The sequence below is a fragment of the Staurois parvus genome, unplaced genomic scaffold (genome assembly GCF_062004578.1).
Source record: "Staurois parvus isolate SC_StPar_1 unplaced genomic scaffold, SC_StPar_1.0 ptg000198l, whole genome shotgun sequence".
NCBI classification, from domain to species: Eukaryota; Metazoa; Chordata; class Amphibia; order Anura; family Ranidae; genus Staurois; species Staurois parvus.
Window position 1 is genome coordinate 15,200,832 of NW_028317994.1, and position 21,834 is coordinate 15,222,665.

Sequence of the window (21,834 nt, forward strand, 5' to 3'; positions counted from 1 at the left end):
CCCTAGGAGCAGCGGTAAAATGCCCTGTGTGCATGAGGCCATGAGAGAAAATGGGCTCCAAACAGCCTACCATAATATTTTTGCAAATTCTCAATAAAGCATTTGCCTGTATCTTGTCTGTGTGTCTGTCTTAGTGATCCTAACTTCGGTGCCTAGTGAGAACAAGCATGTAGCCAGTCCCAAAATTCTGAATTGCTGTATTACATGGTGTGCAGCTCTTACCTCAACCTCCCCAATACTTACCTAAACCCAATCTTGATCGAGCAATGTACATGAAAGCAGTGTCTCTCACACGTTCTCTCAATGCTTTAAAAGGAAATTCTACGTATATAATTGATACAAGATGGAGTCTCCTACTCTAAACTCTGATCAAGGCCCATTTGAGTTGTACAATCCCAAATAAATGGGCCTTTAAAGTGTGATATTAATCATGTTACATTTTTTTTTAGGTACGTACAAATCTTGTTTTATATTTGTAGTACACATTTTTGTTTTTACTCTGATTGCGCTGACACCTTGTGGACAAGTGAAAGGAGTGCCAGAAAAGATTTATCTCACTGCTCGGTGTCATGGAGTCTATATTTTATAGTTCTGTAGAAGAAATTTTGGGAACAAATTTCTCTGACTTTTTTCTTCTTTTTATTAGCTACAAATTTAGAAACTGCACTGCTCAAAAAAAATTAAAGTAACACTTTGAAAACACATCAGATCTTAATGGGGAAAAAATCTCATGCTGGATATCTATACTGATATGGACTGGGTAATGTGCTAGGAATGTAAGCATGCCCCATCGTTTGATGGAAATGAAAATTATAAATCTACAGAGGACTAAATTCAAAGACACCCTGAAAATCAAAGAAACAAAATGCTGCAGCAGGCTGGTTTATTTGCTGAAATTTCATTGCAGCAACTCAAAATGGTACTCGGTAGTTTGTATGGCCCCCACGTGCTTGTATGCATACCTGACAATGTCGGGGCATGCTCCTGAGACAGAGGGTGTCCTGGGGCATTTCCTTCCAGATCTGGACCAGGGCACCACTAAGCTCCTTGACAGTCTGAGGTGCAACCTGGCAGCGTCTGATGGACCGACACATATCCCAGAGGTGTTCTACTGGATTTAGGTAAGGTGAGCGTGGGGCCATTCAATGGTATCAATTCCTTCATCCTCCAGGAACTGCTTGTATACTCTACTCTCACCACATGAGGCCGGGCATTGTCATGCACCAGGAGGAACCAAGGACCTACTGCCCTAGTGTAGGGTCTGACAATGGTTCCAAGGATTTCACCCGATACCTAATGGCAGCCAGGGTGCCATTGTCTAGCCTGTAGAAGTCTTTGCGTCCCTCCATGGATATGCCTCCCCAGACCATCACTGACCCACCACCAAAACTGTCATACTGAACGATGTTACAGGCAGCATAACATTCTCCATGGCTTCTCCAGACCCTTTTACATCTTTCACATGTTCTTAGCGTGAACCTGCGCTCATCTGTGAAAAGCACAGGTCACCAGTGGCGGACCTGCCAATTCCAGTGTTCAATGGTAAATTCCAATCAAACTCTATGGTGCTGGGCAGTGAGTACAGGCCACCCTCATGAAGTCTGTTTCTGATTGTTTGGTCAAAGACATTCACACCAGTGGCCTGCTGGAGGTCAATTTGTAGGGCTCTGGCATTGCTCATCTTGTTCCTCCTTGCATAAAGGAGCAGATAGTGGTCCAGCTGATGGGGTTAAGGACCTTCTATGGCCCTGTCCAGCTCTCTTAGAGGTAACTGCCTGTCTCCTAGAATATCCTCCATGTTCTTGAGACTGTGCTGGGAGATGTAGCAAACCTGGCAATGGCAAGTATTGATGCGCCATCCTGGAGGAGTTGGACTGCCTGTGCAACCTCTGCAGGGTCCAGGTATCCCCTCATCCTAGATTGTAAGCTCCAAAGAGCAGGGCCCTCGAACCCCTCGTGTATTGTGTTTGTTACTGTATTGTCTCATGTACTGTCCCCCACTATAATATACAGCGCTGAGCAAACTTTTTGGCGCTATATAACTACTGTATAATAATAATAATAATACTACCAGTAGTGACACTGACCCTAGCCGAATGAAAAACTAGTGAAAAACATTCAGAAAAGATGAGTAGGAAGAAAATGTCAGTGGTCTCCACCTGTAAAACCATTCCTGTTTTGGGGGTCATCTCATTGTTGCCCATCTAGTGTACCTGGTAATTTCATTAACACCAAAGCAGCTGAAACTGACTAACAACCCCCTTTGCTACTTAACTGACCAGATCAATATCCCAGGAGTTTAATTGACTTGATGCTATACTCTGATTAAAAAGTGTTCCTTTAATATTTTTTTTTTTTTTGAGTATATAATTTGTGTATATATTTGCATTTAATACATGCCTAGGCAGCTACGATTTGGTAGTGTGATGAGATTATTAGCAACTGCATTAGTAGAAATATAGCATGGTGAATTAGAATCTAGCTGAAAATGCTGTTAATGATAGATAATTTTGGCATTATTTATTTTTTATTGAAGGGCTTTGTCACTCAGTGGGCCATTTGCATGCATATAGTGCATTCATACACATCTGGTATATGTCACTTTCTGCTTGAAAGGGGGGTTGAGACCATGCAGAATTTTCTTTATTAACATTAGATTTGGTCAGGTGGTTTTAAGGAAGACTCACCCATCCATTGAGGAATCAGACTGGAAAGAACATGATGAAACCTTTTTAATTCTTTAGAACAGAAATGGGTAGAATTTGCTGCAAAGTTTGCAAATTTCTTGCAGTGTATATGGCTCACCTAGAAGGGAGGAATTGTAGTTACTATTTTTAGAGTATTTCTTTCTTTTTGTGTTACCTATAGTTCTACTTTAAGTAAAGTAAACCTTTAAAGATACCGTTATTTAGGGAACAGTGACGAGATCTGTAAAGCTCACGCATTACCTGGCTTACACTCTGCTCTTCAGTTTTCCCCAATGCTCCTTCCTCTGTTGCAGCCACCACCAAGCCATCCTATGTCCATGCACAAAGGGAGGTTTCTCTCTCCATCTGCAAGGCCCGAGCACTGCATCCAGGGAGGATGTTGCATGTTCCTTTTTAAATTCTGAAGCACTGGGTAGTTTGCAAGTTTACTAAAGGATGTCAACTGATTTGGGTCTTTTTTAATTACTATCTGCTTAAGTTAATTGATTTGTAAGTAACTGATATTATTCAAATGTTTTATTCAGTAACCTACATTATTGATCCACCCTGCCCCCCCCCCCCTTTTTTTTTTTTTTCTTTTCTTTTTTTCAATCATACATAGGTAGATGCAGCATTGATGCGATGCTGAATCTGTCCTCTGCTGGCTCTAAGGCTGAGAACTGAGCAATCCAACACCACTGTGAGCAAAGAGTCGGGGCTTGGCTCTGACACCCCTCCCCCCTCCCCCAGCACTCAACTCACTGGGGAGGGTCAAACAAAAAGGGGTCACAGGAGTGCAGAATGACCTGAACTCCTATGATCCACAGGAGAAGTGCAGCCAAATGAACTTTGGCTGTACTTCTCCTTTTTTAAAAGTCGTGAAACTTTTAAAAATGTATCCAGTGTGATATTCTTAAAGTGTGTATGTATAACCAAAATTTTGTTTTGAATAAAGTAGGAAATGGTTAAAACCCCTTTTTCAGGGTATTTTTGCTATGTGTCCTGCTGGGGATATTTCCCTTTTTTCTTTTCTTAAGGAAACCTTAAATGAGAGCCGTGAGGGAATTTGCGTTTTGGACAGTTATCTCTTGAACATTGTCCCCCTTAGAACCTTTCCCCTATACCTCTTGCTCTCATAATAACTCTAAAAACTGTTGGGTTTCCTCTTTTACTTTGTCTTGGTGCCCATCATCATTGACCTTTCCACACTGTCCAACTCTAAAGCTAAATAAATTTTGCTTTTACATACACTTCAGTTCTAGGAGAAAACAATTAAAAGTGGATATCAAGCTTGCAAAGGGTAAACCTGTTTTGAATGCTGCTGGATACAAGGGGGTTACAGAGATCTGTAATAGCCTCCTGTTAAATAACACATTCTGCTGGGTTAAACTTTTCATACCATCAATGCTGTTTTTATATATTTAGCTGTTTGGATGGGGTTATCCTTTAATGTTTTGAGGATTTTCTTTTTTTTTAACCTTTCTTATGTGGTGGGATCTTTTAATGTGTTTTTTGAATGGGATCTTTGACTACTAAGACTATAAAGCTGCCGTTTAAGGATACATACTGATAAAGCAGTTAACCTCCTTAACCTTCCATTGCTTGCTCAAATGGCATCTGTCTCTGTATACCGGGGTGGGGGGGGTGATTTTGTTTTGCTTTGTTTTTTTTCTCTTGGTCTGTAAGAATGTGTGTCCATTCTTGTATTCAGAGATATCAACCTGGAAAAACTGTTTTATAGTGTAACATGGATGTACAGTCAGGTCCATAAATATTGGGACATCGACAAAATTCTAACATTTTTGGCTTTATACACCACCACAATGGATTTGAAATGAAACGAACAAGACGTGCTTTAACTGCAGACTGTCAGCTTTAATTTGAGGGTATTTACATGCAAATCAGGTGAACGGTGTAGGAATTACAACAGTTTGCATATGTGCCTCCCACTTGTTAAGGGACCAAAAGTAATGGGACAATTGGCTTCTCAGCTGTTGCATGGCCAGGTGTGTGTTATTCCCTCATTATCCCAATTACAATGAGCAGATAAAAGGTCTAGAGTTCATTTCAAGTGTGCTATTTGCATTTGGAATCTGTTGCTGTCAACTCTCAAGATGAGATCCAAAGAGCTGTCACTATCAGTGAAGCAAGCCATCATTAGGCTGAAAAAACAAAACAAACCCATCAGAGAGATAGCAAAAACATTAGGCGTGGCCAAAACAACTGTTTGGAACATTCTTAAAAAGAAGGAATGCATCGGTGAGCTCAGCAACACTAAAAGACCCGGAAGACCACAGAAAACAACTGTGGTGGATGACCGAAGAATTCTTTCCCTGGTGAAGAAAACACCCTTCACAACAGTTGGCCAGATCAAGAACACTCTCCAGGAGGTAGGTGTATGTGTGTCAAAGTCCACAATCAAGAGAAGACTTCACCAGAGTGAATACAGAGGGTTCACCACAAGATGTAAACCATTGGTGAGCCTCAAAAACAGGAAGGCCAGATTAGAGTTTGCCAAACGACATGTAAAAAAGCCTTCACAGTTCTGGAGCAACATCCTATGGACAGATGAGACCAAGATCAACTTGTACCAGAGTGCTGGGAAGAGAGGAGTATGGAGAAGGAAAGGAACTGCTCATGATCCTAAGCATACCACCTCATCAGTGAAGCATGGTGGTGGTAGTGTCATGGCGTTGGCATGTATGGCTGCCAATGGAACAGGTTCTCTTGTATTTATTGATGATGTGACTGCTGACAAAAGCAGCAGGATGAATTCTGAAGTGTTTCGGGCAATATTATCTGCTCATATTCAGCCAAATGCTTCAGAACTCATTGGACGCCGCTTCACAGATGCAGATGGACAATGACCCAAAGCATACTGCAAAAGCAACCAAAGAGTTTTTTAAGGGAAAGAAGTGGAATGTTATGCAATGGCCAAGTCAATCACCTGACCTGAATCCGATTGAGCATGCATTTCACTTGCTGAAGGGAAAATGCCCCAAGAACAAGCAGGAACTGAAGACAGTTGCAGTAGAGGCCTGGCAGAGCATCACCAGGGATGAAACCCAGTGTCTGGTGATGTCTATGCATTCCAGACTTCAGGCTGTAATTGACTGCAAAGGATTTGCAACCAAGTATTAAAAAGTGAAAGTTTAACTTATGATTATTATTCTGTCCCATTACTTTTGGTCCCTTAACAAGTGGGAGGCACATATGCAAACTGTTGTAATTCCTACACCGTTCAACTGATTTGGATGTAAATACCCTCAAATTAAAGCTGACAGTCTGCAGTTAAGGCACATCTTGTTTGTTTCATTTCAAATCCATTGTGGTGGTATATAGAGCCAAAAATATTAGAATTTTGTCGATGTCCCAATATTTATGGACCTGACTGTAGCTTGCCACCCTGACACAAACTGGTTGTGACTAAATTTAAGGAATATGGCTTATTATGCAGTTAAAATGGGTTTGCAATGCATGCTACAAAGATTCTGAGCAAAGATAGGAAGTTGCTCAGTGCACTTGGTGAATGAGAACCATTGTCAAATATATATAAATATTAATGTGGCACTGTGCAGCATCCATACACACAGAATAGGAAGAGATATGGGAATTCCAGCCAGCATATAGGATGAGAGAAGTTTATGCTCCTAGATTGTAAGCTCGAAAGAGCAGGGCCCTCAAACCCCTCGTGTATCACATTGTATTGGTATTGTTCTGTCACATGTTCTGTCCCCCTTTGTAATGTACAGCGCTGAGCGAACTATTGGCGCTTTATAAATACTGTATAATAATAATAATAATAATAATAATATGCAGGGTCCATACATATAGAATAGGAATTAATGGTGAGAATGAAACCCAGCATGCACAAAAGAGTGTTGGTTTAGAATCCATTGATACATGCAGAATGGAAACTGATACTGCATACAACAGACATGTGGTGGGATGTTACATTTTATATACAAAACAAATTATTCTATTTGCTGTATATAACCAAAGTAGTAGTATGCAAAGGTCATATAAATATTTGACAACCTTTTTAGAAATTGGAAACCAAATGACACACTGCACATTTTACTGCATAAGAACTGATCAGGACTGTTTAAATAAAATATATAGAATGCCTAAAAAAATAAGGCAGTTGTTAAGTCAATGGTGATTGAAAGGAACCAGTGGTGATCTGCACATCATATAGAGTCAGAAGTGAACAAAAACCCAGGTGACTCCATGATTTTTAGGGTAAGTTGATATGGCTGATTTTATACCAATTGCTAGAATCCACCATTCAGGAAAAGTAAGTGTTAACATTAGAGCAAGCCCTGCTAACAACATCTCCAAAAAATGCCAGTTGGAATTTGGTCTCCTTGGAAACCAAGCCAACAAATTCCAGGGACGTGAGAAGAAAATAAAGGAGAGAAAATTGTGGAGAACAGAATGATGAAGGAACGCTATTCTAGAGTCTGTAGGTACTAAAATGTAAGCAAAGCGTCCTTTAGGGTGTGATTGGGTGCTGCTCAGCATAGGGCTTCATCTGAAAACCCTTCCTGTTTGCTTTTGATGCTTTGATAAAAAATTCTATGCAGCACAAGGGCATAATACAGGAGAAAGAGGTGTGTGTGTTGTCAGGTTTTATTAAGTGCTGGTTTGGCAGGAGAAGGGGGATGACATACAGTGTATTCAGACCCCCATCACTTTTTTTCAATTTTGTTATGTTGCAGCCTGGTACTACAATTGTGTTAATTTTTTTTTTTCCCTCAATTTACACCTGGTACCCCATAATAACAAAGTGAAAACAGAATTTTAGAAATGTCTGTGGAGTTATTTAAAAAGAAAAAACAGAAATACCACATGTAGTTAAGTATTTAGACCCTGTACTCAGCACAGTACTTTTTTGAGCCACCTCTGGCAGCAATTTGCAACCTCAAGTCCTTTTTTGGATATGATACAACAAGCTTTGCACACCTGGGTTGGGATTTTCTGCCATTCTTCTTTGTAAATCCTCTCAAGCTCCGTCAGGTTGGATGGGGACTATTGGACAGCCATTCTCAGGTCTCTCCAGAGATGGTTAATAGACTTCCAAGTCAGGGCTCTGGTTGGGCCACCCTTGGATATTCAGAGTTGTCCCTAAGCCACTCTTGTGTTGTCTTGGCTGTGTGCTTAAGATCATGTCATGTTGGAAGGTGAACCTTCAGCCCAACCTGAGGTCCTGAGTACTGTGGAACAAGTTTTCATTGAGGATAACTCTGTACTTGGTGCCATTCAGCTTTCCCTCAACCCTGACCAGTCTCTCAGTCCCTTTATGATGAAAAATGCCCCCACAGCGTGTTGCTGCCACCACCATTCTTCACTATTGGGATGGTAATGGGCAGGTGACGAGCCATGCCTGGTTTCCTTTAGATATAACATTTTAGAATTGAGGCCAAACAGATCAATCTTGGTTTCATCAGACCAGAGAATCTTTTTCCTCGGTCTGAGAGTCCTTCAGGTGCTTTTTTGCAAGCTTCAAGTGGGCTTTCATGTGTTTTTGTACTGAGGAGAGGCTTTCAAGTCTTGTTCCAAAGGATTTATATACTTATGCCAATTGGATATTTCTGTCATTCCATTTTTATACATTTGCAAACATTTCTAAAATTCTTTTTTCACTTTGTCATTATGAGGTACTGAGTGTAGAATATTGAAAAAAAATTAATTTAAACAACTATAGTAAGAGGCTGCAATAAACCAAAATTGAAACAAGTGCACTGTATATTATAGCACTTTCCTTTCAGGTTCCAGAAATGTCGAAAGATGTCCCCAGGTTATGCAGTTCCAGGCACCAGGCAGGTGGTGTGTGGGTTTTTGTATGGTGTTTTTTTTTTTTTTTTTTTTTTTTTTCTACATTTAGCCCAACTTTGGGCAATTGACTTCAGTGCAAAATTGTGCCTCCTACGAAATACCTTGGACTTTTTTGTACTTTCCTGGTGTTTTTCGGGCCTTAAGAAATTAGATTGCCCGTACATCAGGACTGATCAATTGTCAGATCTATCTATCTAATCTATGTTTATGGACTCTACAACTTTCCTACAGACTAAATAATATACACTAATTTGGGGTATTTTCACCCAAAAAATTTAGCAGAATACATTTTGGCCTAAATTTATGAAAGGTTATTTATTTGCAAAATTTTGTAACAAATTAAAAAAATATGGGGCGGGGGTTGTTTATTTAGCAAACAAAAAAAAACTCAGTGGTGATTTAAATACCACCAAAATAAAGCTCTATTTGTGTGACAAAAATGATATTTTTTTTTTTTTATGGGTACAGTGTTGCATGACTGAGCAATTGCCATTCAAAGTGCAATAACATTGAAAATTTGGCCTGGGCAAGAAGGGGGTAAAAGTACCCGGTATTGAAATGGTTAAAGTACTTTATTGACTTTAATGTATAGACTGTTTGTTTGTTTTCTCCTTAATGTATAACTAAGGTAAAACCTTATTTATTTATTTTTTGGATAGAGTGGAGATGGATTATAACACCTGTCAGATTTCTTTTGCGGTCTGTGTCCCCATTAGGGATATTCACCCTTTCTATTTGTCCTGTTTTACCGTTATCCATGGGAGAAAAAAAAAAATTGGGGTTGTTCCCAGAAACATAATAGAGGGGAAATCTTTCAATGGTGACACTAGTTCTTGTGGCCTGGGGGCCCCCAAGGGATTCCCTCAATTTTCAGGGATTTCCTCTCACTTCCTGTTTTGGCAATGAGGCAGGAAGGGAAGGTAAATCTCCCCAATGGGACAAATGGCACAAAAAAAAAATCTGAAAGATGTTCTAACCCTCCCTTATACTATCCAAATTGAGGGGGGGGGGTAGAGTCTTGTCTGTAGTTCTAGTCTAACTGAATGCATGGTGAACTGGACCTTAAAACCAGTTCAATGCAGAGGGGAACAGGCAGGTGGTTCATAGGCTCACCCTTGCTGGCACCTCCTCCTGTGCAGCATACCATACATATGAGATTCAAGCAGCTGCATTCGCTTTGTGCATATTCATCCTATTGTAAATGGGGTGAATGTGAATCCAGTTCCCAGAGTTAGGTTTTTGCTAATGCAAACATTAATGTAGTACACCATTCAAACTGACAAATCTTGCTTTCTTTCACAATAATCAGGCATTTAGGTCCCTTGTACTATATTAGATACATGCATATAGCTAATGAAATGGTCCTAGCACAGATGCAGCAAGGAGATAAAACTCATATACTACACACATTTATAAGTAAGGTTGACACAGGTGATCCTGGAATCTTTTTTTATTAGTGATAAGGCAGACAAATGAGGTTGTCTTGCATGTGATCTGGCAAACCTATAATTTTTTTATTCTGACCAAAATTTATCTCACTAGGGTAACGCAGTATACGCCATATCAACCGGAGGTGTCCCAGGGCCGTCTGGAGAGCTTGCTGAATTATCAAACTATGGTGTGTGATATAACTGGGATGGATGTGGCCAATGCTTCTTTACTGGATGAAGGAACAGCTGCTGCTGAAGCCATGCAGTTGTGCCACAGGTTTGAACTTTTTTTTTTTCCCTTCCAAGATATTTACAGTTTTCTGACCCATGCTTAAGATTTACTCATCCCTATCGCACAATATAACCAGGAGGGTGACAGCATTGCCTTTCTGCATTTTCACCTCCCTGCCTGCTGACACTATGTCTAAGCATCACTACCACCACCTCCCTTTTGTAAACCTGTCTATTCAATCCTCCTATACCTGAATAATGTTTTTTACAACGGTCTTTTGTTTGCAGTAGTGTGGTTGGTGGTAGTGACATTAGCACCTGTTTCTTTTGTGCACTATATTGTGCATGATAAATGACTGTTTTCTGGTAAGCAAACTATATTTTTTTTAAAATGCAGGTTCTGAGTATTTGTTTGTAATGATTTCCACGTTATTTGGTCTTGCTGATCCTTCTTGTTTTGTAGACAAAACAAGAGGAGGAAGTTCTATGTGGATAGCAGATGTCATCCTCAAACTATAGCTGTCGTACAGACAAGAGCCAAGTAAGCATTTTCTTTTATTCTCTCATTGATCACTAGTAAGTCTCTGAATTTCTTATTTATGTCCTGTTAGTTTGCTGACCTATATATCATTCACCGATCTAGCCTATGTCTTTTAGCTAGCAGCCTTATATGTACTAAATAAGTTTTTTCTAATCCTGAATATGCATAATTTCTCAAAAACAGACCTAAAATAGACCTGACCAATTGTAAAGAATAAGTTCACCTTTTAAAAAAAAATAATAATAATTAAATCCACATCTTTTTTGCAGGTAAAAAAGTGCATTTATTTATTTTAATTAGGTTCCTGTAAAGCATTGCACCTGCGATCAGCAAACCACTGGTGCAATGCAGGGCTCCTGTGGATGGTCATTGTAAGCTGTCTGCTCATACTGGCAGGCAGTTACACAGTGACAGAAACCATAAATGAACTACCTAGAGCGCTCACCAGTGCTCTGGCAGTTCGTTGAAAACTACAAGCCTTCAGTGACAAAGGCTGATGGTGGTTGCAGTTTTTCCCATTCACTAAACTCTGCGAGTGAATGATGTGGCTGGGCAGGCAGAGGCCCCTGGCTCGCTGTCACTAGAGGCAGTGGAATCTGGGAGAGGCTGCTTCAGTGTGAACATGTTCCACCCTAAAAAAGACACAAGTCCATTCAGTTCAACCGGAGGAGGGTATATATAGTATATATTTTTTTTGATCATCTACTAAGCTTGCCAGAACCAGTTCTTGTTTGATTCAATATTTTTTGTAAGTGAGGTCTGCAGACTCTGACACCATGTTTTAACCACATCCTTACCGCTCTATAGCTGAATGATGGGTACAGTGCGGTTGTCCAGTTCTGGGAGGGCTTCATATGACGAACGCGCCCTCCTGCGCAACCCCAGCGGCATGCACCCGGCGTTCTCCGTGATCTTTGTGTCCTATGGACAAAGCTGATCATATGAGGTAAAAGGCCAATCGCAACGGCCTTTTACCACTTGATTAGCTGTGTCCAATGACACAGCAGATCACTGAGTAAATACAGTTGCCGGTTATCGGATGCACTTTCCTCACGCTGTGACAGCGTGAGGAAAGTACTGTCAATAACTGGCAGCTGTAACAGAGCAGAGCAGATCTGCACTGATCATCAGGGCCCTGATGATCAGTGTTGCCCAGCAGTGCCACCTATCAGTGCCCATCATTGTTGCTTATAAGTGCAGCCTCATCAGCGCACGTCAGTGAAGGATAAAAATTACCTGTTTGCAAAATTTTATAATGGAAACAAACTTTTTTTTCCTATTTTATTTTTTGCACAATAAACATTAAAAAAAATAAATAAACACCCAGTGGCAATTAAATACCACCAAAAGAAAGCTCTATTTCTTTGGAAAAAAAAAAAAAAAAGATACACATTTCATATGGGTACAGTGTTGCATGACCGTGCAATTGTCTTTCAAAGTGTGACTGAAAGCTGCAAATTGGCCTGGGCACGAAGGGGGTAAAAATGCCCAGTAGGCAAGTAGTTAAATGAGGTCTAACTAAAGCTCCATATATAGGGACATTGGGTCTACTTCCACATGCTGGTGATACACCCTAGAATTCTATTTGCTTTCTCCACTGCCAGACCAAACTACTTACTTTCTCCTTTTTGCAATAACCTGAAATAAACACCCCTGAATCCTTTTCTTTTGTAGTTTTAGCCAACCTACTGTAGTAATCCCTTACTATGTAACATATGATTGACTGGTGTCTTGTCTTGTTTTTCACATTTTTTATTACTGGCTGTTTTTTACTATGTTATAGCTACATTGGTGTCACAACAGAACTCATGCTGCCACATGAGATGGACTTCACTGGAAAAGATGTCAGTGGTGTTTTGTTTCAATATCCTGATACAAATGGAAAAGTGGAAGAATTCACTCAGCTGGTTGATAGAGCTCACCAAAATGGAGTAAGTATGTAGTGATATCCACTATATGTCTTTGTGTTTTCATAATAATTATTATTATTGATTTATATAGTGCCAAGAGTTTGTGCAGCGCTTTACAATCTAAAGGGAGACAGTACAGTTACAATGCAATAAAATTCAAGAGGGCTAAGAGAGCCCCGCTCATAAGATCTTAAGTCTAATAGGATGGAGCAAGTGGTACAAAAAGGTTATAACTGTGGGGGATGAGCTGATGGAAGTGATAAAAATTGACTTAGTTGGAGACATGATAGGATTCCATTAAGAGAAGTTTTCAGGGTTTGCCTAAAGGCAGCTACAGTAGAAGATAGCTGGACAGATTGAGGTAGAATGTTCTAGAGGATGGGAGAGGCTCTGGAGATGAGCATGGAATGAAGAAGAGTGCTTTAGAGCAGGAAGTCTTGGGAGGAGCAGAGAGGATGGTTTGGGTGATATTTGGATAAAGGATTGGTGATGTAGCTTGGGCCACAATTGTATCTGGCTTTGTATGTTGTTAGTATTTTGAGTTCAGTTTGCTGGGCAATCGGAAGCCTGTGGAGGGACTGGCAGAGAGGGGTAGCAGACACCGAGCAGTTGGTTAGGTAGATGAGTCTGGCAGCAGCATTCATGATAGATCAAAGAGGACATAGCCAATTATGCAGAAGGAAGGTTATGGACCAATGTAGATTGTTGGACCTGTTGCTAAGGCATAAGAAATAAAATAAGGATCTAGTTTTGCCCAGTAACAAGAGTGTTGACCTTCACGGAGGTTGTTTTTTTACAGACACATCTAAGGGAGAGAAAAAATATTATTTGCCCATAAGCAAGCCAGGAAAATATTTATTTGAAAATGTGTCAGGAGAAAAGCTTTTTTTTTGTCAAATTCAACATATATGAAATAATGGCTTGACCATAAAAATGAAAATTGCTTATGTGAGACAGAAGTCATATGGGTGACATTTTTTGTTATTAGAAACCAATTTTAATAACTCTAACTTCTCTATCAGACATTGGCTTGCTGTGCGACTGACCTTCTGGCGCTGTGCATCTTGAGACCTCCTGGGGAGTTTGGGGTGGATATAGCTCTGGGAAGCTCCCAAAGGTTTGGTGTACCACTTGGCTATGGAGGACCACACGCGGCTTTTTTTGCTGTGAGAGAGAATCTAATTCGCATGATGCCTGGAAGGATGGTTGGTGTCACAAGGTATGTTGATCTATACTTGATTACAAAGATTTTTGTGTAAGATATGGGTAAAAATTTTAAGAAAAAGTTTATTTTCCATGGTGCATGAGTTCCAGCTTTTCTTAGGATAGCAAGAGGATTACTGTTATGTTAGTTGTTAACTCTGATAGCCTGGTGCAGTAGTTTCACTGCAGGCTTTTGGAGACACAAATATTTAAAAAAAATGTTAAAAATCTTCTAGTGCACAAAACAGTAAAGCACATAAGCCAGCAAATGGCTGCTGTCATAACTGATCACATATGTAGAACCATGACAACTTCAGATCAAAATGAGATAATGATGGCACCTTCCTTGACTGTAAAAGATAGAGCTTAGTTCACTTTGATTTTTAAAATAATCCTTTTAAAATGAATCATCAGCTCATACCCTCACCCAACACTACTCAAACTATGTATTCTTGGCTCTTTTTAGAGAAAAGCATAAACAAACTTTTAACAGTTAAACTAATGCCCCCTTTACATTAACTAACGCTTGTAGTGTTTCATAACAAAGCCAGAATAATTTTTCCTTTTTTGTTTTGGGGATTTTAACCTTACTTCGTGTCCTGGTGCAATAAATGAGGGAAATTTGTCCTCTAAAAGTTCATCATATAGTCAATTTTAAATTTAACAAAAACATGTAATATGAGAACCTACCTAAAACTATACAATCAGTTTGTACATAATGTGGCAGGCCCATGTTCTACATAGTTGTTGGTAGATTTTAAGGAGATTATACAGTCAGATTGTAGTGTGTGTGTGTGTGTGTGTGTGTGTGTGTGTGTGTGTGTGTGTGTGTGTGTGTGTGTGTGTGTGTGTGTGTGTGTGTGTGTGTGTGTGTGTGTGTGTGTGTGTGTGTGTGTGTGTGTGTGTGTGTGTGTGTGTGTGTGTGTGGCATTTAGACAGCTGTCATTGAAACATTTTGCCTATATTGAATGAGTCACCATTATATCTTGTTCTGGCTGTGGCTCTAAACCTTAACATTTCCTGTCACTTTCTGTCCCAGTTGCAGTGGTCACCAAGACACAGGGAGGGTGAACTTTACTGTTGGGACACAGATGGCATTAAAATCTAGCAGGTTTTAGTTCATCCATCTAAAACATAGTTTTGGAGTTTTGGCTATATAAGCATTTTTATGATTAAAGTATTGCCTTATCCTGTGCCACGTGTGGTGGTCCTGAAAATAACAATGTAAATCTCTAGCTGCTGAAAACAAATGGTCTGCCTTTAATATATACATCAAACATTAAAAGAAAAAGCCAACTTTTTAATTAAGTTATTCATAGGTCACAACACAAACGTGACACACCTCTAAACACAAAGAAATTGTTTAATTGGGTGTGTTTGGCATACATACATGTTAGAAATTCAGCAGTCAAGTTGTCACCTTTAGGGCAGTGCTTGGGTAACTTCTAGGTAAGCTGTTGTCAGTGTAATAATTTTCATATTTCCCAATGTTGGTACATATTATATTGAACAACATGCTGTGGTGTTTTTTTTTTTTTTCCCTTTAGTTTTCTCTCACTCTTTTCCCTTCATAACTGAATACAATATAGATTGCATCTCATATTTGCAGCACCGTGGTTAAGAACAGTTTGACCTGTATCAGCATCATGTGTTGCCATGGTCCAGCCTGGCTGCCAGCACCATAACCAGTGAAGGTCTAGGGCAATAGGGCAAGGACTGACGATTCCATGGTGAGCATGATCCTGATGCAGGCACCCCCAACATTCGGGGGAGGATTTTGTGTGCCTCCATCCAGACCTGCTCTGCCTTCTGCCCCCTGACATGCTTCTTAGACATAAAGTAGGATGCGGCTGTGTGCATCATTCTAGGTTTTAGCTTTTTCGTTGATTCATTGTTTCTTACACAACTTTGATGCAACTGTCTTGCGACTTGAGTTCCATAGAGTTTGAAAGTCACACTGGAAATTGCATGACTTTGAAGTCACACTAGTTTAAACCAAGTTTTATGAATGTTTTGTTTAGCACATGATTGTAGAAATAGCAAAACACTAGATTAACACTAAAGTAACCCTTTTTCCAGTACATAGAAGAAGACGTCTAGTAAATTTTCTTGTGTGAGGCCGTCAGAACATTCTGTTATAGATGCACTGCCGAACTGTTTTTACCTATAAACAAATTTTTGGAATGTACACAAGAATTCACTAGTTGGATAAAAAGCAGTGTGTGACAGATTTAAAGTGACTGTAAAGCCTTTATTTTTTTTACCTGCTCTGTGCAGTGGTATTGCACAGAGTGGTCACTTACCTCCTCTTCTGGAGCCCCCTGCCAGCACTGTCTCTTCCTCTCTAGCATGTGACCCCATAGAAAGCCGTATACTATGGGGGCACACTTGCAAGCCTGCTCCCGAGCTAGGCATTATGTGTCCAATCATGCGCATGCACACAACGTGGCTCGGCTACGACTACTGCTCTCTTCTCACAGACTTTGACTGACAGCAGCAGAAGCCAATGACTTCCGCTGCTGCCTGAGACCAGGGAGAGTGGAGAGAACCTGCAGCTGGGCACAGCTGTACATGAAGAGAAGACTCCGATAAGTGTTTAGGAAGGGAGGGGGCTTAACAAGTGGTAAAATGTTTGTTTTTTCCCTTTAATACAGGGAATGCATTAAGGTAAAAAATGTTTTTACTTTAGAATGTTGTTAATTTAGATGTGCTGTCGTGTTAAATAATTCCCTCTTTTAAGCTTTATTAATATGATTATCATTACTTGTATTGTACATCAATTTACACAGCGCTTCACATGTATATTGTACATTGACATCAGTCCCTGCCCTCAAGGAGCTTACAATGGAACATCCCTAACTCGCACATACATACGTACAGTACATACATACATATATGCATGTGCACACGCACTAGGGCCAATATAGACATGAGCCATTTAACCTGCCACCATGTCCTTTTGAGTGTGGGAGGAAGCCTGAGTATCTGGAGAAAAACCACGCAGGCACAGGGAGAATATGAAAACTCTACGCAGGTAGTGCAGTGGTTTGGATTCGAACCAATGACCCTAGTACTGCCACGCAGAAGTGCTAATTACACTGCTGCCCACTATAGGGGTTACTTGCTGCCAAACCATATGAGGTTTAAATAAACTGTACAAAAACCTGATATTCATTGCTGGCTACTCCTGCAGTTGTAGTATGCCTTTTAATTCCAATTCTGCAGTCTGTCAGCCTGCCCTGTCATGCTGTTCTCTTCTCTTGTCTCGTGTATGATCAATTCATGGGAATGCAGGCCGTACTAATTTCCTCCCTGAATACCACTTTGTAACTTAAATAAAGAAAGACACACACACTCACACTATTATTTATTATTATTATACAGTATTTATATAGCGCCAACAGGTTTGCTCAGTGTTGTACATTATAGTGGGGGACAGTACATGAGACAATACAGTGACAAAACAATGCACGAGGGGTTCGAGGGCCCTGCTCTTTGGCATAAAATTGGCCGTGACACTTTTATTGCTATCAATTGAAAATTAAATAATAATACCGGTAACTCATATCATTTATTCAAATGTATTAAACTTAGACTTAAATAATCAAGAATAGCTCAGTCATTAAGGACTCAAGCATCAATTAAATAGCATAAAACAACAAGCCCCACAAGCAAGGCTTATAAGACCAATGTAAACAATAAAAATATGAGCGCTGGGTGACAACAAGGAAAAACACAGGCGGGAGCAGCCAGCATAGAATAGGAAACAACCTCAGATCCTCCAAGAAATGCCAGAAATAAAAGTACAAATGCGGCGCTCTATAATATTTACAGTATGCAGGTGGTATCTCACAGTATTCAAACTTATTTGATATAGTACATATGGATTAATGTGACTGTTATGACACAGTGAGCAATAATTAACTTTCGTGACTGCTGTGACTGTGGTACTATATAATATTAACAGCAACAAAGCTTATTGGATATAGTTCATGCGGAGTGATGTGACTGTGGATACACAGTAAGCAAAGATTAATATTCGTGACTGCTGTAGCTGGAAGCAACGAGCATACTATGCACCGACTAGATAGTATCACATAGTAATGTAAACTTGTAGGATATAGTTCATACGGAGTAATGTGGCTGTGGTGACACAAAGAACAGCGGATAACGTTCGTGAGCCACAGCAGTCATGAAAGTTATCCGCTGTTCTTTGTGTCACCACAGCCACATTACTCCGTATGAACTATATCCTACAAGTTTCCGTTACTATGTGATACTATCTAGTCGGTGCATAGTATGCTCATTGCTTCCAGCTACAGCAGTCATGAATATTAATCCTTGATTACTGTGTATCCACAGTCACATCACTCCGCATGAACTATATCCAATAAGCTTTGTTGCTGTTAATATTATATAGTACCGCAGTCACGAAAGTTAATTATTGCTCACTGTGTCATAACAGTCACATTAATCCGCATGTACTATATCAAATAAGTTTGAATACTGTGAGATACCACCTGCATACTGTAAATATTATAGAGCGCCGCATTTGTACTTTTATTTCGGGCTTATAAGACCGGCCTACTCCAAAAGCACAGCCAATTCAATGCAATTTTGTAAATATATCTAAGCCGATGTCTGATAAATTTAATCTGATCAGATCTATAAATGCCACTAAAACCTTCCAGATCTACATGGCGGTAAGAACAACCATTAATTAGTGGCATGAATTTTTCCATAGCCCTATTTATCCTTTTTCCTAACTATTTCTAAAGGTTTAAATTGAGGACATACCAGCCATCGCAGGCATGGAAAAAACCTCAGAAAAAATAATAGTTGTATTCGGGAATGATCATTTCAAACGGTGCTTATCTTGCTTCATCATAAACAACAACTCCAATGTTTTTACCTTGCGTATATCATTTCCCTGCAGATGAAATATTAATATATCCGTATTAGGCCAAATATCAAACCCTGGAAAGATGAAAGAATAAGTTGGCCCACTGTAAGCCTCTCATACCCTTCCAATAAACTTGAAAATATGAAGGATCTATGGACATATTTGTGGAATAGCAATGTTGAGCTGCTCTTTTCTTTGCCCAAAAAAACAAGTGTCCAGTGATCCAAACACAAATTTTAGTACTTCGAATTCAAACAGAATGATCAGGTCAAATGTATAACTGAAAACGGCGAGAGTCCCATCTACCATGTTCTTTAATAATGGTATCATTCAGGCCCATTCTTACAGCCTCAGTAGCTGCACCTATCCTAAATGAATGGGGGTTACATTTATACTGACTTAGCCCTACTAGAAAGAAATTTCTTAAAGACGGAAACAAATTGATATATTGTAAGGGGGAAAGAATCCGCAGGAATGAAAAAAGGATCAGAACCAACTGGCCTAAAGGATAGATACTGCCGAACAGCAATTAAAGGACAAATAATTGGAGCGCCACAATTATGTAAGCTAATCAAACGTCCTATACCAGTTTGGTCCGTTTTTGATTTGGAAATATACGGACTCCATTATCTGATAATAAAACTTGCTCAAAATGAAGGCCTCCTTTTTTAATAAATTTTATTACGAGGCAAAATTTCCAATATGCGTAGAGCACTAAAGAAGGACAAAGGCGATCTTAAATAAAATTGATTCAAACTCAGAAAAACAGAAGTAGTAGTAAGGTAGATTTTTTTTTTTTTTTTTTTTTTAAGTTTTGAATAGAGAGAGGTCTTCTATTATCTGAGCAAGTATGAGATTTTTTTTATAACCCTTGAGAGCCTGCTGAAACAAAAACTAACTGGCACAAGGGGGCTGATTGTTTATCTTCAAGAAAAAGGAAATACCCACCAACATTTTTGTGATAGGACTATAAGAATACTCTTAACTTTTTTTGTGCTGTTATGCAGTTAAACTACAGATTCATTAGGAGCATCAGAAGCAAACATGAATTCCGAGCTGATATCCTTCCATTATTTTTTTTTAGTTTTTGTTTTCCATGTGATCGTATAATTGGTCCATGTATTGTTTGCTAATGAATTCTTAACAGAATCAAAAATGACTGTCAAATCAATTTCCATGGGTGTTCCTTCTCTGTCTGCATTTGGCAACAGCTGATGAAATCTTGACATCTGAAATCGAGATAGTGAATCTGCAATATTATTCTCCTTGCCTTGAATGTATTTTGCTTTTACCCATTTATTAAGTTGTAAGCATAACTTGACTAGGTGGCTAAGGAACTTTATAACATAAATAGATTTTGATAAAAGGCAGTTTATTGCATAAAGCACTCCTTTTATTAACCGACTGTATTAACATTATTTTATGTTTAAATTGTTCTCCCCAAATTTACAATGCAACCACTAGCGGAAATAATTCTAATAAAAGTACATTCTTAGTTGCTTTATTTATCTCCCACTCCGAAAGCCATTCCCCGCAACACCAGTGTGTTCTCCATATTGCAGGAGTCCCTTTGGAACCAGCTGCATCTGCAAATAATTCGAAATCTGGAGCAAAAACAAAAACATCTTGAAAGAACGACTTGCCATTAAAGTTTTTTCCAGAAACTTTAGAACAAACCAAAAGGCCTTCTTTCAAATCAGTGGTTAAACGAATATGTGAAAAGGGGGATTTGAATCCCGAGATAGCCAAATACATACGGCGAGAAAAAATTCTGCCAACAGGCATGACTCTAGATGTAAATGCCAGTAAACCCAGAAGGGACTGACTTTCCGTTAGCAAAACCTTCTTCCGACGTAAGAAGGACATTATAAGGGATGCTAATTTTATCACATTTTTGTCTGTGGCAATTTAAATTCCATAACATCTGTGTTGATATTTATGCCTAAAAAATCAATATATGTAGGAAAAACTGCTTTCTAATTTGCTAACGGAACACCAAAGTGCTGGGTGATGAGGCTGAATAGTTGCAATAAATTACCACACTCGTGATCAGGTGGGCCTATCAATAAGAAATCTTCAAGATAATGTATTATTCTATCCCCACCTGATTCAAATGTAACTACCCAATGTAAAAAATGAGAAAATGATTTGAAATAAGCGGACGATACTGAACAACCCATGGGCAGGCACTTGTCGGAATAAAACTGACCAGTAAACTGAATTCCTAAAGAGCTGAAAGAATTGGGGGAAATTGGTAGCAAACGAAATGCAGACTTTATATCCCCTTCCAAATTGTCTGATCCTATGAATGGTTTCTTTAAAAGAGCTATAAGAAACAGATGACAACTTTTCATTTATTTCAACATTTAGACATGACCCACTAGGAAATGACAAATGATGAATTAAACGATATGTATTCGGCTCTTTCTTGGAAACGATATCTAACGGAGATATACGGACATTTTTAAAAGGTGGGGCAGGGAAAGGACCTGCAATGCAGCCTTCCCTAATTTCTTTATCCAACTTTTCAAGAACAATATTAAAATACTTATCTACTGATTTGAAGTTATTGACCATTACACATCCAACTCCAGAAAATATGGGTAAAGGGAAACCGTTGGTAAAACCTTCCGTTGGGAATCTAGCTTTCTCCCTGTTTGGGTAAAGCTCCAACCAATGAAGCATGTTTGCCAAATTCACTGGAGTGTGGGCTTTTGAAATAATTTTCCCTTGAATTTTGTTGCAACGAATTATTCGGTCTAAAGCATTTGATGACAGAGTGCATTCCAGAACAATGGGAGCATTCTTGCTTATACCAACATAGACACCCATTTACACGGTGTTTCATTATAGGCAAAACAAAAACCTTCCTTTTTTTTTTGTTTTTCTTTTTTTTTTTTCTTTTTTTTTTTTTGGAGAAAACGAAACCATAGGCTGTTGTTTAACCAAAGGAGGACTTTGTGGTAAGATCAGATTTAACCACAAACCGACATCCTTCATGCCGCACTTCATAGTAGGGTATACTGCTAATATTTGTCTGAAAGACGCATCATAAAAAAACCAGCCCAAACCTCTGAAATTCCTATATACC

At 39.3% G+C, this 21,834-nt stretch overlaps 1 protein-coding gene across 2 annotated transcripts in view; it reads left to right on the top strand.

The window, feature by feature from the left end:
* The window catches only part of GLDC (glycine decarboxylase), a 68,588-nt gene that overhangs the window by 18,095 nt on the left and 28,659 nt on the right, over positions 1-21,834 (top strand). For both annotated transcript variants that reach the window (XM_089678132.1, XM_089678133.1), the window contains 4 exons: positions 10,068-10,232; positions 10,650-10,727; positions 12,511-12,658; positions 13,660-13,856. In XM_089678132.1, the coding sequence (XP_089534258.1) occupies positions 10,068-10,232; positions 10,650-10,727; positions 12,511-12,658; positions 13,660-13,856 (588 nt within the window). The remainder of the gene's footprint in view (positions 1-10,067; positions 10,233-10,649; positions 10,728-12,510; positions 12,659-13,659; positions 13,857-21,834) is intronic.